The sequence below is a fragment of the Pinus tabuliformis genome, chromosome 6 (genome assembly GCF_031772625.1).
Source record: "Pinus tabuliformis cultivar Carrire ecotype Pingquan chromosome 6, CPIR1, whole genome shotgun sequence".
Lineage (NCBI taxonomy): Eukaryota > Viridiplantae > Streptophyta > Pinopsida > Pinales > Pinaceae > Pinus > Pinus tabuliformis.
Window position 1 is genome coordinate 1,511,495,912 of NC_142292.1, and position 15,558 is coordinate 1,511,511,469.

Sequence of the window (15,558 nt, forward strand, 5' to 3'; positions counted from 1 at the left end):
ATGACACGACTTCGGGAAACGTTATCCGTTCTAAGGGTGAGGTGAAAAGTGACTCTTCACTGACCACATTCATTTGGTCGACTTCGGTTGAGTGAAAGTCGGTAAAAGACATGAGAGCTTCATAAGCAATTTCATATGGACTCAAAGGCATAGCATTACCGAGTGAGTCTATCTCAGAGTCAGATGGGACGAACCAAGGATCATCATAAATAATGTTTTCTGATGTAATCATATGAATGGTTGCAAACGAAGGATCTGCGCTGAGTGGAGGGAGAGGAAAAGTTCCCAGTAAACCGGAATCCTTAACTAAACCTACACCAACGTCCCTATAAGGGATTGTTGTCTTACCAACATGCTGGATACTCTCTGAAGAGGCTGGGTCGGATGAAAAGTATGTCAGCTGATCAATAGTCACGATCTTACCGTTATGTGGAAACTTAATTACTCTGAAGACCGATGAAACGACCGCTGTCATAGCATATGACCAACTTCGACCCAAAAGAAGGTTGTAGTCTAGAGGGGCATCAACCACTTCCACATCCAGACTAACGGTTTTACCTTCAACCCCTATAGGCAATTCTTGTAGAATACCAAACGGACGGAACCCACGGCCATCAAAGGCCTTAAGGATGGTGGGGGATTGGTTCAACGAAGGAGAACCAAGCGATCTCCAACATTGAATCGACATAATACACGTAGAAGCTCCCTCATCAATCACAGTCCGATGAATAGGCCTGTTTTTGACTATCACTGGAATTTGGAAAGCCATTTGATGGGGGAGACGTGGCGTACTATTTTCTAGATCAAAGATCATTAGGTTCGGGTCCTGAACATCGACAGCTCCGATAGCCGACAAAAGCAATTTCCGTTGTGCTGGGCATGATTGCAGCACTTCGAGTGCCGACATTGCTGAAGGTGAAACAGCTAAGTCCTCAACAATGTTGTAATTCTGGGCTGCTCTCGCATGTGGATTGAAAGCAGACCTTCGAAGTACACCCTTGGCGGGCGGCTTAATCACTAAGTCTGGGTTAGGTTTTTCGATCTGTAGTGGATCGGAACCAGGAGCTGAGGTTGATGGGTTAGAGTGAGAAGATTCTGCTTCCTTGCCATCAACAGGAGCCTTACTACCATAATCTTGCGATCGAGTCGCAATCCTCACATGAGACATCATCAAAATGGGTTCTTCACTGTCATTCGAAGAAGAACCTATCATCTTATTCTCCTGCTCTGGAAATGGATTCTTTAACACAGCAGGAGTGGGAGAACCTTTGACTATTTTTACAACCTCGGCCCGATGAGGGCAATCTCTCGTAAAATGATCCTCTTCACAAATAAGACAAGGATATCGAGGTTTGCGTTTTTCGTCATTGGTTTCCGACTTTTCAGTTTTCTCCTTTGGAGCCTTGTCTGCTTTAGCCTTCTTCTTTCCTTTCTTCTTTCCACCGTTTTTTGGTTTGGCCGTAGATGACTCTACAGCGTGAATGTCGGCGGTGAGTTCAGGAGAAGACTCTCCTGTCGGAGAATCAGGCAAAGTGATAATTGGAGTAGTTGAAGCCTTGGAAGACTTCTTCTTGCTCTTCGTAGTCACGATACCAATCATACCATCAGCGGCATGAGATCCCGAAGGAGCAGCAGCGATTTGATTCGACTTTGGAAGATCCGGAATCTTCTCGTGTAACGTACCCGACTGAGTGTAAACTAAGTCAAGGTATTGTGCCTGAGCAATGACTTGCTCCTCAGTAACTACTCCGGCCTTAGCTACATCTTCAGTAATCTTCGGTAATAATGATTTGACAAACCATTCAGCTAAGATTTGGTCCGGGATAAAAACTTTCACTAATCTCCTTCGACGTCTCCACTCATGAATGTGATCAGAAATATACGTGGACGTCGATTGTTTTAGTGAAGTTAATAACTCCGTGCCGTTATCGTATCTGACCGGCAACTGAAAGTGAGTTAAGAACGAGGTAGCTAACTGGCTAAAGTTGTAAAAAGAGGCCCGTGGTAACTCAATGTACCACTTGGCCGCGAGACCAATGAGTGTACGCTGGAAAAGACGTAAGCGGATGGAATCATCTGAGATAGAATTCGAAGCACACCAGAGGTGGTAAGTCATCACATGATTGGACGGATCCTCTCCAGACTTACCTTCGAACTTGGGTATATCGCTGGGCAACTTATTTGGCATTGGCGGCCAGAACTGAAGATATTGAATTGGATCGTTCGTTAGGCGCGTCAAGTCGGGTAAATCCAAAGTTGCAATAAACGGTAACTGCCGGTTAGGATCTCTAAAACTCTGGGTCACAATACCAGCCCCAGGAGGAGGATATCCAGGATAACTAGGAACAGGAGTCGCATTTGGGATATTATATCCTCCTGGAAAACCAGGATTAACCGGACCGTACTGGGGTTGTTGAGGTTGTTGATAAGTGTACCCAGGGTACGGTTGATACTGGTAAACAGGTTGTTGGACAGCTTGCCCATGTTGGTACTGTCCCTGGTACGGAGGTTGAACAAATTGAGGTTGAGTAGTGACAACCGTACTTATACCAGGCTGACCTACAGGCATCTGGACCTTGGTTTGAATCGTAGATCCAGACAACGGTAAAGATGTCTGAGGTGTGGTAACAGGGACAGTAGAAACTGGAGCCGTCGATACTCCAGAAGTAAGTATGGTAGATGTAGCGGTAGTTGCAGCAGCCGTTTGAGATGGAGTGCTAGGTGCAATTGATGGCTGAGTAACTACCGAAGCTACAGAAGTTTGAACATTTGGCTGGACAGGTTGCGGTTGCTGGGTTGAACCAGAAACTACGGGTTGTCCAGCTTGAGGAATCATCTGTACACTTGGCTGCAACACCTGTTGACCCTGTGATGGATCCCACACTAACATTCCAGGGTACTGACCCGTAACAGGTTGAGGATACTGAGATCCATAACCAGATTGAGGGTAGGATTGATAATTGTAAGGTGCAGTTCCCATACTCGGAACATATGACTGACCTTGAGGCGGTTGATAACCTTGACTTGAGTATTGACCTTGAGGTTGATAACCTTGAGGTAAATACTGATACTGGGGTTGACCTTGACCTTGAGGTTGGTACCCTTGAGGTTGATAACCTTGGGGTTGATACCCTTGAGGTTGCCATCCTTGGGGTTGCCATCCTTGAGGTTGATATTGATACTGAGGTTGACCTTGGGGTACATATTGAGGCTGAGGTTGACCTTGAGGCACGTATTGCACCATAGGTACATACTGACTTTGAGGTTGCCCCCCAGACACGATTTGTGTACCTTGAGGTTGCCCCCCAGGCGTTAACTGCGGTTGCCCCCCAGGCGGTAATTGGCCACCTTGAGGTTGGGAAACGGGAACTGAACCTGACATCATGTAAATGTCTCCTACACCCAATGGTATATTACCACTGTTTCCAGCAAATAACCCATGATCAACGGGTTGAGGAGATGCCCCCGCAAAGGTACCAGAAAGTGACTGATACCCAGTGGGAATAGAAGGACCGTCGTGTAAAAAAGATTCAGAACTTTGAGTAAACACGGACGACTGACCAGACATATTTTCAGGAGTATAAATACCTCCAGGTGGAAAAGGAGTACGAGGTGTAGAAAAACCTACTGAGTTGTCTAAAAAATTGGTTAACGCAAGGTACCAAGAAGTACTTCTAGGAGGACTGTAAAAGATGGATTCACGCTCCCTTAGATCAATAGTAAGTTGACCTTCAAGGTGAGAGACACCTATATCTTCTTCTGGAGCAAGTTCTTTTATAGCAATCAAACCAGAAGGTAGATTTTCGGTGATAATTCTTTCTATTCTCGGTGAATCAGGGACACTAGAAGTTGGAGTAACAGGTTCGGAAATTTCAGGTTCTTCGCCTGTTTCACTGGCAGATGAAAAACTACCAGCAAGCTCGGAAACTGTAACAGTTTCGGGATTGTAACCTATTTCTAAACTTTGGTAATCTGGATGGACTACCAAGGAAGATTCTCCTTCTTCAGGTGAACCTACTCTACTGTCACTAGGAGGAGTTACAAGGACCTTTAACCCTTCGTACTGACCCGGAATGTCTTCAGGAGATTCACCCCGCGATTTACGGAGTTTTCTTAACAAATCTATTCCGGTAACAATCTCAGGAGACTTGCCCCGAAGTCGACGGGACTGTCTCGGTAATTCCGCCACAATTAAAGATTTTTAACTACAACACACGAAAACAAAGTAAAAAATTTCAAATCAAACCACCTAAAGTCTTCTAAAGAAGCAAACAAATTTGAAGCACACGCCTAAAGAATCTAGAGCGTCAAACCAAACACAAACAGTAGTCTTCCGGACCAAAAGCGCTAGTTGGTGATTAGGCCCAACCTCGCAGGATTCAGTACAGAAATGGCGGGTGGAACAGTTACCCCGGCAACCTGCTTAATGAATAGACCGGCACAAGTTCCTCCACTTTAACCGTCTCGAAGTGAAGTGAACCCCCCGGAAAATCCAAGTGAGTATAACCGACGTCTGCTCCAGGTACAGTGGGACCTTCCCTCCACCGTCACCTCGGTAGAACCCTAAAGATTATGGTCACTAAAGTTACCAATCACAACAATTACATCTGGGGGAACAGTCTAAACTCCGACAGCACGCAAGGGCAGAGTAACAAGCTCAATCCCCTTACCGGCTCCTTGACAATAATCCAAGGTTTACCGATAAGTGACCCCTGGCTCCTCGACAATGGTTAATCCGAGGTTTACCGTTTGTAATACGTACTGTCTGGCGTCGTTCCCAACGAGGGGGGAATGATCCCCTCACTGGTTCGGACACGAGCTCGTGCTTCTCCTTTAAGAGGAGCTTTCCCAGAGTGTAACTGAAACAATTGGATTTAATCTACTCAAGATAAACTATCTGTTTGGTTTTGTAGTCTTGGAGAGTTAAGTACTCACCTACTCCAAGACCCTAGCCTAAGCTATGTTGGTGTTTCAGAGCCCTAGAAAAATAAAAATTACTAGATTGATTTTAATTTAAGCGTTACTTTTAAGGTTGTTTCTTAAGTCAAAAGGTGATGGAAGTGAAACCAGTGGTGTGTTGACTCGACTCGAAACCACTACAAAATGCACCTAGGATGATTTACCCACTACTTTACTTTTTCGATGAATTGCTTAACTAAAAAGTTGAGAGAATGCAATCTTTAAAAAAGCAACTTCTTAATTGAAGACAATCAAAGAAACAATTCGTTTGTCTTTTCCAAGCATAAAAACATGACCGCTCTTTACATGCACGAAAAAACTCTTTTCCTCTTTCAAAAACAAAAAGCTACTTGAAACAAGACTTTTAAAGAAGATGTTTTTGTATTTTTCTTTTAATAAAGCAAATAAATCTAATATAACCAAAAATCAATCTTAACAACTATTAAAATCTACGAAAATTCACTCATAAGCAAACTAAAAGGTAAATTTACTCTAAGCAATCTTAACGAGGCCAAAACCAACAATGATTATTCTAAGGTGTTTTACTTGATCACAATCAAATCAAGGACTAGCTTATTGCAGAACCAAAAACTAGTCAAAACAAAACTCTAATCTTTTTGTTCCTTTGTAAAATGGAAATCAACACTTTATAAACAAGTAATTCGAAATTTGACCCAAAACAACTTAAATGGCAAGCTGCTCACACAAGGAGACTTTACGACAGGCCCGACTTCTAAGAAGGCTGACTAACCAGAGAGATCTAAGGCTGGACAACTTTCTACCGTCAAAGTCACTAAAGGACCTATGCAAAAATCAAACCCTAGGCCTAAACTTCGTTGAAATCCACTAAAACACTCAAAGCTCACAAAACAAGTTCAGGTGAAAATTTTTGACAGGGTACTAAAGGATCTGGGCAGAAAACACGAAGAAAAATCAAAATCTAAAAGCAATTAAAGCAAAAAATGGAATTTTCCTAAATTTTACAGGAAGACGCAGGCAACCCGTTATAACAGGTGCGGGCCCGCTCTGTGCAAACGGCAACAGCGCGTCCAAAGACGCACTGTGCAGTACTCAGAGGGTGCGTCCTTCTGGAAAAGTTAAGAAAAACCAAATCTAACTAAATCTAAAGCTAAGCCACCCAAATACTAATTCTCACAGTCAAAAACCAGAAAATAAAAATGATTTTCTCAGAGCAAAGTTCACACAAAGGAAAAGACTTTCTCATTAATGGATTCCCCAGTGGAGTCGCCAATTTGTCGTGGCGGAAAAAGTCGTTTGTGCGGACACAACTGACCTCCCTAGGAGTCTAAACTCTCTAGCGACAAACAAGACAAAATGGAGTGATCTTTCTCTAAATATATCTTTTCAAACATGAAAACTACAAGTGTTTAGGCTTACCTTATTCCAAAAACGCTGTTGTTGTAGTCCGTCCTTGCCGATCCGGATGAGCTCCTCCTTCACATCAATTCCTGCAACCACAAACAATCAAACAATTACCAAGCACTTGCATTTCATATAATAAAACATATATTCAACATGCAGACCAAGGAACACATGAAATAACTCATTAACACAAGCTATTGAGAAAAATAAACCAGTTTGTATTAATAACGAAACAAAGAAACTCTTACAACCTGGCCTTGGTGTTGTGCAAGTTCCTCCCAGGGTCCATCAAGGGTTTTCCTCTACTTTGACAAAGCTCACCCACTTCCAAGTAGAATCAAGCAAAGACAATCTCTCCTCACAAGGTTCTAAATGGGAGTCCTAATTCCTGCAGCATTTACCCAAAGAAAATGTATAGCTCCAACCTCCCCTCCCTCTGGCTCAATGTCTTTATTTATAGTGCTGTAAAGAGGTTATTCAGGTCCACCATCAATGGGATAATCCCCCTCTTTGGGTGGGATAGCTCCCTTATTGATGGGATAAGTTCCTCCTTAATAGGGATACATGAACCAACTGGAGGCGCATCCATTTCATCAAACCGACCTCTAGAAAGTTCTAGAAGTAACCACAAGTAACTTTTTTAAGATGAAACTCGCGCATTTTGCCTTTTACAGAAGGATGCACCTGTCCCTTAACATACAGAGCGTCCATGGACGCAACTTTTGTGAACATTGTGAGCGTCCCCGCAGGTAAGGCTAGAGAGAACCTGCGACCCCAGAGATAAACACATTTTTTACAAGACTTTCTCTCTTCTTTGAGTTTGAGATGGATAGCAGAGGCATAAGACTTGCCTAAGAGGGTAGCATGACTGTTGATTTGAGCCATACTAACTGTAAGTAGTCATGGTGACATTTTTTAGTGTAACACATTTATTGACGATTTTATCTAGATGTCGTGGGTTTATTTTTTCAAGAACGAACCATAAACTTTTGGAAAATTCAAAGAATTAATAGTTTTGAAAAAGAAATAGAATGGGAAGTACATTAATGTACTAAGATCCAAAGAATTTGCAAAATTCTATCCGCAACAAGGAGTCACAAGAAAGTTTACAAGGTACACTCACAACAAAATGGAGTAGCTAAAAGGAAAAACATGACCATAATGAATATCACCAAAAGTATGCTTAAGCCTGAAAGTCTATCAAAAGAAATTTGGGTAGAAGTTGTTATTTTTCAAGTTTATATACTAAATAGATCTCCAACCAAGAGTGTGAATGAAAAAATTCCTCAAGAAGCTTAGAGTGGCACGAAATCCAAAGTTTCACATTTTAAATTTTTTGGTGCTATAGCCTATGCACATGTTCTATAAGAATTGAGAAAGACACTTGATAATAAAAGTAAAAAATATATATTTATTGACTATAGTGAGCACTTTAAATAATAGACTATACAATCCTATTAGCAATGAGTTTATAGTAAGTAGGGATGTTAAATTCATAGAAGAAAAGTCACATAAGACCAATAATGGGATTATCAAGTTAATAAAATAGTTGGAACTCATATTCCCTTTCTCCAAGAAGATGAACAAGTGGATTCTATAGGAAAAAAATCTCCACCACTAAGACTTCCAAAGTTACAAGTAGAAAGAGAATCTTCAAGACAAGAAATACATACAGTTCATAATCCTTCTTCTAGTGGTGATTCAAATCCCACAATAACCTCTATGAGGAACTAGAAAACAAGAAGTTTGAGAGAAATTTATGCACAACATGATGATGTGTATCATGAATCACACTTTGATTTATTATCATGTTAGCTAATGTCCTTTAAATAATCATTCAAGGAATAGAAATGGGTTCAAGATACGAATGAAGAAAGCAATGTAATTGAGAAAAACTGCACATGGGATCATGTAGATATGTCAACAAGAAAAACAAGTGTTGGAGTAAAATGGGCTTAAAAAAAAATGTAACGATAAAGGGAAAGTTGAAAAGCATAAAGCTATACTTGTTGCAAAAGGCCTTTTTAACAACCCAATATTGATTATGGAGAAACCTTTACTCTAGTAGCAAGGTTAGACACAATTAAAGTAGTTCTAGCAATTAAAACACAAAACATTTGGCCTATTTATCAAATGGATGTAAAATCAACTTTTTTAAATGGAATTTTAAAAGAGGAAGTCTATGTGAATCAACCACCATGATTTGATGCCAAGGTTCAAGAGCACAAAGTTTATTGGCTGAAGAAAGCATTGTAAGGTGTGAATCAGTGGCATTGATTCATTTTTGCTCAATAACAGGTTCAATAGAAGCAATAATAAAACCACATGTTACAACAAAACAAATCAACAAGGTAATATTCTAATTCCTTTCCTTTATGTTTATGATATGATATACATAGGAAAAATTCTTATTGGATGATTTCAAAATATCCATGAAGACTAAGATTGAGATGATTGTTCTTGGTCTGATGAAGTGATTTCTTGGAATTGAGATTGATAAATCCGCACAAGGTATTTTTGTTTGTTGGAAAAAGTATGCTAGTGATATTTTAAAAATGTTCAAAATGGATAAAAGAAAACTAGAGGATACCCCAATTGCAACAAGTACAAATTTAAGTACAATTGATCCTAATTTTTACAAGAGACTTGTAGGCAACCTCATGTATTTTACAACTATCAAGCCAGCATGTATATAGTAAGCTTACTCTCCATATTCTTGGAGTCTCCCAAAGTTTGTCATTGGAAGGCTGGTAAAATGATCTTAAGGTACATTGCAAGTACAACATATTATGGAGTTTGGTATTCCACTTCCAAGTATAATATTCTTGTTGGGTACATAGAAAATGATTTTGTAGGAAACATTGCTGATTGGAAGAGTACTTCTAGTCATGCATTCCAATTAGGTATATGTTTAATCTAATGGGCATCCAAGAAACAACCCATTGTCACAATATATTCAACTAAAGCAGAGTATGTGGCAAATACATCAACAACATTTCATGATGTTTGGTTGAGAAGACTCTTAGGTATTATTTCACATGAAGAGAAGGATCCAACTCCCACACAACAGTTCAACCGTTGAACTAGCAAAGAATCATGTGCTTCATCACAAAAGTAAACACATTGACACTCAATATCCTTTCATTCGTGAGTTTGTTAACTATGGCAATGCCATTCTACATTTTTGTAAGCCTTAGGACCAATTGACAAACATTTTTACCAAGCCATTAGCACGAGGAAAATTTGAATTTCAGAGACATCACTTAGGAATTATTTGTGTTACTATGTGTAATAGTTGAAATTAAGGGACAGTGTTAGATAGTGTAATTTCTCTCACGAGTTAGTGTTATCTAGAACATTATAGAAGAGCTTAGTTATTAAGGTTGACTATGTTAATCAATTATATCTAAATACTTCCTCTCTAGATATTTCGACATAGTTAACATATTTTTTCTAGAAGAAATTATATGTATAAATATGTGTTCTGAATCAATGAAGTATTGTCTTCTAGATTAATCGTTATATGGATTGATCATCTTATTAGCTAATTTTTTTAGTGTTTAGTTGCTTTCTTTAATTTTGTTAAAATTACAATCTCTTCATTAATACATTATAGAATGACCACACTTCTTTTAATGTGAGAAGTTAATCTAATTATATTAAAAAATGTATAAAATACACATTATAATTACCAACTTTGATAAACTTGTTGTGGAAATTTGTACCATACATACCACTAATAGACAATATTGTTGCAATTATAATACCATGACTTAACCTCATAATCTTGAAGTGTAACTAAACCAAACATTGTTATTTGATTTTGATATATATAATTATTACAATGTAACATAATACCCTTCCTCTTTCTTTAACTATAAATTTGATACTAATCCAAAATGAAGTCAAATATAGTTAAATTTCATCGTAATCCAAATTTTATGCATGGTAAAATCATAATGGAGGTTGGAAATTTTTTCCTTTTCCGCTTAATGCACAATATTTGAATGTGTAGATTTCCTTGTTACATGTTTCGACAAACGTGGCAATGGTATATTAAAGTGGAGAGATAAAATTGCCTTTGTTTTTCTTTTGCTTTTTAAATTAAATGAGTTGTGGGGGCAACCGCGAGAATTCTAGAACAATCTGCCTTTATAATTACAATGTGTTTTCTGAGAAATAAACTCCCGAAGCACCGAGATCTTTCTCCAACGTTCCCAGCTGAACACTATAAATTCCTAGGTAAAGCTCTTATCTCCGCGGCAAATGTTTTCAAGATTGTGAACATTGATTTATTTTGTATTTTGTCTACTGAATATTTCATTTGGCAGGTTTTCGCATACGAACTTTGACGGTCTAGGCCTTTACGCTGGGAACAATAGCATTTTTGAGCTGAATTGCGTGAAATATGGCGGTTTCAAAATGCTTTCCGGTATGTATTTTGTTACTGCTGTTGTCGACGGGAGTCGCTTGTCAAGGCTTTCTGCCGAGCATTTTAGAGCGCGCTCGGAGCCCCTGGAATGACATTTGGCCAGATCCTTTTCACATCTTAGAAGAAAACCCTCTCTCAGCTCTCAGTGGAGACATCGACCAGGTTTCATTAGCCAGAGTGGACTGGAAGGAGACTCCTGAGTCTCACATTATCAAGATTGATGTTCCTGGTAACATTTTGTCAAAATTTAATTTAAAGGATATGAATCATCAATCGAATTTTAAAGATAAAGATTTGATGCCGTTGCGATTTTCAAAATAGCCGTGTTTTATAGCTAAAATTTTCCAATCTTAAATGCTCGAAAATAGGCGTCTGTCACATTTTATATTTAAATTTTACGAATCTTATATGCTTTGTAGGAGCTGATCCTAAAAATAGGGAGTGAAATTTTCCAAAACAGACGTGCTAGGTACTTTTAGTAAAATGCGATCTATAAATTTTCAAAATTTAAATGATCGGATGATAATATTAAACATTAACTTATGATATTGTTACATTTTCAAAATTGTGAGGGTTTGATTTTAACCAGGAGGGCAAATTAAAAGTTAGATGTGTGCTTACAGGCATAAAGAAGGAGGACATTAAGATTGAGTTCAAGAGCGGCGTGCTTACCGTGAGTGGGGAACAGCGAGTGGAGAAGACCGACAAATCCGAACAGTGGCACCGGGCGGAGCGAGTGGCCGGGAAATTTATCCGGCAGTTCCGGTTGACGGACGGCGACATGGAAGGCGTCAAAGCGAGCTTGGAAAACGGTGTGCTGGTGGTGAATGTACCGAAGGTGGACAAAAAGCGCGGTGAAGTAAAGGTTATCAGTATCGAATCCGGTGGCGGCAACCGAAAGAATGACGAATTGTAAAAACTGGATCAGGAAAAAAAGTTTAGTATGTGAATAATAAGAGTAGATTTTGTATTTTCCGCATATGAAAGCTTTCGCTCGACAGGATTCCATGGCTGAACAGCGAACTTTAATTTCCGTTGATTTGTGCTTGACTACTTTGTTTCCGTAAATTTTCCTAAATTCCTACAATGATGCTCTACGAAGTGAGAGAATCATTTAAAACTTCAGTAAAACAGAAAAATTTGTATTGGTTTGGCTTCACTAAAACACAGTTATATATCTGGAACCTTGGTTTTATATTATATTTTAATTTTTAAGCTGCCGTTACTTAGCCTTTTGTGTTATGACAACATTTACAACTCACTGAAAACTATGGGTTATATTATTTTGCACACCATTTTGGTGAATAATATATTAACCTTTATTTGTTTATTTTATTTTGTGTTATTTTATTATATATATATATATATATATATATTTCTTTTTATTTATCTCTCATCTTATAATGGTTACCCAAATAAAGTTAATTTTTTAATAATTTTTTTATAATCATAGTAAATCATAAAATTCAAGTTTCATATTACTTGTTGAATTGAGGCTTTTTTTATTCATAACAGTTATAAGAAGGGTTTCCGCGTAAATCACATGTAGAAAATATTTGTTGACGTGTTTCGAACCAACTAGTGTGGTTCATCATTAGGACAAGTTGAAAAGTCAGATTATTGCATATAGTGTGGTTCATCATTAGGACAAGTTGAAAAGTCAGATTATTGCATATTAAATAGGGAGAGCAGATCTTCCAAACAGCTAGATGTGACCATCAACGGCTATATAAAAATGGCTAGATTTGTAATATTATATTAAAATATTCTTATAATTTCTAGTCCAAAAATAAATAAATAAAATATTTAATAAATGTTTGGGGTGGTAGGAGGGGTGCGGTGATTCTTCACCATGTGAAATAAGTAGAAATGGGGTGATTCTTCACCATGAGAAAAGTAGAAATGAGGTATGCCTAGGGGTTTGGATTAGGCTTCAAATAATGAAGTTGAAACCTATATTTTGTATTAAGGTTTAAGACAAATTGTGAGGCTCAAAATTTAAGATTAGATTGCTATAGGAGACTCAACAATCATTTCTATGTAGGAACAAATATTTAAAATAATCCATCATTGGTATTAAGCCTTACCTAAGAAGCAATGTTTTTAAGTCTTAAGAAGTCGCAACTTTGAGGTAGATTGACTCACTAATCAGAGATCCATACTTGAAAAATGAGTGGTAAAATGGAATGGGAAGGAAGGGGTTGACCCCCTCCACCTATTTTTATTTTTTAATTTTAATTTTATTTTGTTTTTAATTCCAATAATGCATAAAATTTCAAAAATATGGAGAGCCCCCCAAGATAAGCAATACCACAAGGGGAATAAATCAAAGTGATGTGTCAATGCCTCTAAGGAGCAATTGAATTAGAATATGGGACTTTTGTGTGCGATTTTGTGGCAATCTAACAAGGGGAATAAATCAAAGCGATGTGTGAGTGCCTCAAGGAGCAATTGAATTAGAATATGGGGCTTGTTTGTGTGTGATTTGGTGGCAATCATGGAAGAGTTTCGAGTGATGGGTGATAGATTAACAGGGATTTGATGAAATGAAGATTAAACATGACATGATGGATCGATGTGGGAATTCATGGGAGGCATCTACTGGCTTGAAGGAAACATGGGAGGTGATGTTGATTGAGGGATTTTAGAGGTGAGTTTTTGTTCTATGAATGAATTGTGTATCAAGCAAGGTGATATCAAGTATTGTTGCATAATGGCTACTTTGTTAGTTACCTTAGAAATTGCGGAGGAGGGTGATTGGTTGGAAGATGATGTATACCCAACTCTTTGTGAGGGGCTAAATCGAGATTGTAGACTTTTGGATATAGTGGTTTAGTTTTTCACAATTAGGATAAAGGGAAAGGGGTTGGTGGGGAGCATACAACGAGGATAAGGTGGATAAATAAATATGGGCTTTTGTGATCATTGGAAATTGTTTGGGTTTGCAGTATCTAAATAGAGAAGGGTGATCTTCCTCAGTTTGGACTATTGTGGTAAGAAATTTGTATTCTTACTCTCTGTTTAATTCAATTGCACTATTGTTTAAGGTTTGAATTTTGTCTCGTCTCCTTTGGATCAAGGAGAATGTCATGCTAAAACTAATTATCATGGCTCAGTGATAATTTTCTCCCTTGGGCTTAATGTTGCTTAATGGGAGGATTATAGCTTTGTCTTAGTGGTGAAAATTGTTAGAGTGTTGCTTTGGGTTAGTGGGATTCTATGGAATTTGTATTTGGTGGAGGTTGGGTCAGTTTTGTTCTTGTTGGTATAGGCATCCCTAAATCCTCTTGATGATATAATATGGAATCGATGGTCTTTAAGGAAGATTTCTTCAATTTGGGATGAAATAACAAATAAATTGTTCCGAAGGATAATTGGTGAAGCAAGATCTTTGATTGCAATGAAGCATGCACAGGAAGTGTTGATCTAGCTCTCTTATGCATCTTTAGGCTTTGTAGCCATTTTAAAAAATGTTGTCTTTAGTATGTGAGGGGGTATTTGGTATGCATCAGAGAAGACTATATGATAACCCTTGGTTTCCCCTTGCTTTTGGTCTTCATTTTAGTATAGGTGTAGGTCTCTAGTGATTGTTGGTTTTCTTTCCTAGGGAAACATCCCTCTATATGGTGGTACTTCTTGTCTCAACTCCCTATTGGATTATGTAATTCGTTTGGGAAATCAATCATCTTTCTCTAATGGCTTCAGGAGAAGACGAAGAAAATTGGAAATAGGTATGGATTTAGGTTCAAAAGGACATGTCCATTCTTATGGAGAACCTCTAAAGCACCAACTTAATTTCAACATGTTGGAGGATGAAATGGATGCAATTGGAACACAATTAGAAGGTCTAGGAAATGGTCATTTCGGGGGTCGATCAACCCAATCAGAGAGAAGATTAGCCTCTCATTAAAACATGAAATCTAATGATATGTAACTTTTTCTTTTTGGTAGGCTAGTGTTGACACATTTACAAGTGGATCAATGTTGTGATTTCCCTTATTTATGATAAACCAAGTTATTAGATTATGTAAATAGGAAAGAGGAAATAGGACTTTTAGATTATGTCTTTTGAAAATTGAATTGGATCATACATTATTGATGTAATCTCGCTAAGTTATCAACTCAGTTTTTTATATCAATGAAACTCTTAGTTACATTAAAAAAATCTAATTGTTATCAAAATTTATTTTTAATAAACTGCGAAAGGATATTGAGACTACTTGCTTATTTGGTGGTGGTATAGTGGTTTAGCGACTACTTGCTTAATTGGTGGTGGTATAGTGGTTTAGCTTACAACAATAACAACTAGTTGAAAACTATGGGTTATATTATTTGTCTCAACATTTCATAATATTGTATTAATTTTCATTTATTTGTGACTTTATAATTAATTTTAAAATAATTATTGTAATTATTTGTTAACAATTTTTTAATTGTTATTAGAACTTATTTTTTACACTATGAAGGACAATTGAGTACCTTTGGTTGGTGGTGGTTTAGTGATTTTTTTTTTTTATGGTGGTTGGTGAGTTATTTTTCAATAGAAATCACAAATTTAAAAGTCATAAATTTATAAAAGTGATATTTTTTATGTTATTTCTAAATAATTATTTTTATATAACCAATCTAGCTTCATCTTAATTTTGGGTTTAATAATCTCAAAGAGATCAAATCTCTTTTCACTCTAAAAGAGTTTTGCACAGAGAGATCAAATTTCTTTTCACTCTAAAAGGGTTTTGCATCACAAGAGATTTGATCCCTCTCGATTCGTGGTAAATTCAGAA

At 37.7% G+C, this 15,558-nt stretch overlaps 1 protein-coding gene across 1 annotated transcript; it reads left to right on the forward strand.

Annotated features, from left to right (window-relative positions):
- The first annotated feature begins 10,481 nt into the window (after nucleotides 1-10,481).
- Nucleotides 10,482-11,989, forward strand: LOC149264401 (16.9 kDa class I heat shock protein 1-like). Its single transcript, XM_089428077.1, has 3 exons — nucleotides 10,482-10,584; nucleotides 10,674-11,003; nucleotides 11,398-11,989. The coding sequence occupies exons 2-3, from the start codon at nucleotides 10,751-10,753 to the stop codon at nucleotides 11,688-11,690; spliced, it is 546 nt and encodes a 181-aa protein (XP_089284203.1). The 5' UTR covers nucleotides 10,482-10,584; nucleotides 10,674-10,750; the 3' UTR covers nucleotides 11,691-11,989.
- Nucleotides 11,990-15,558: the final 3,569 nt, after the last annotated feature.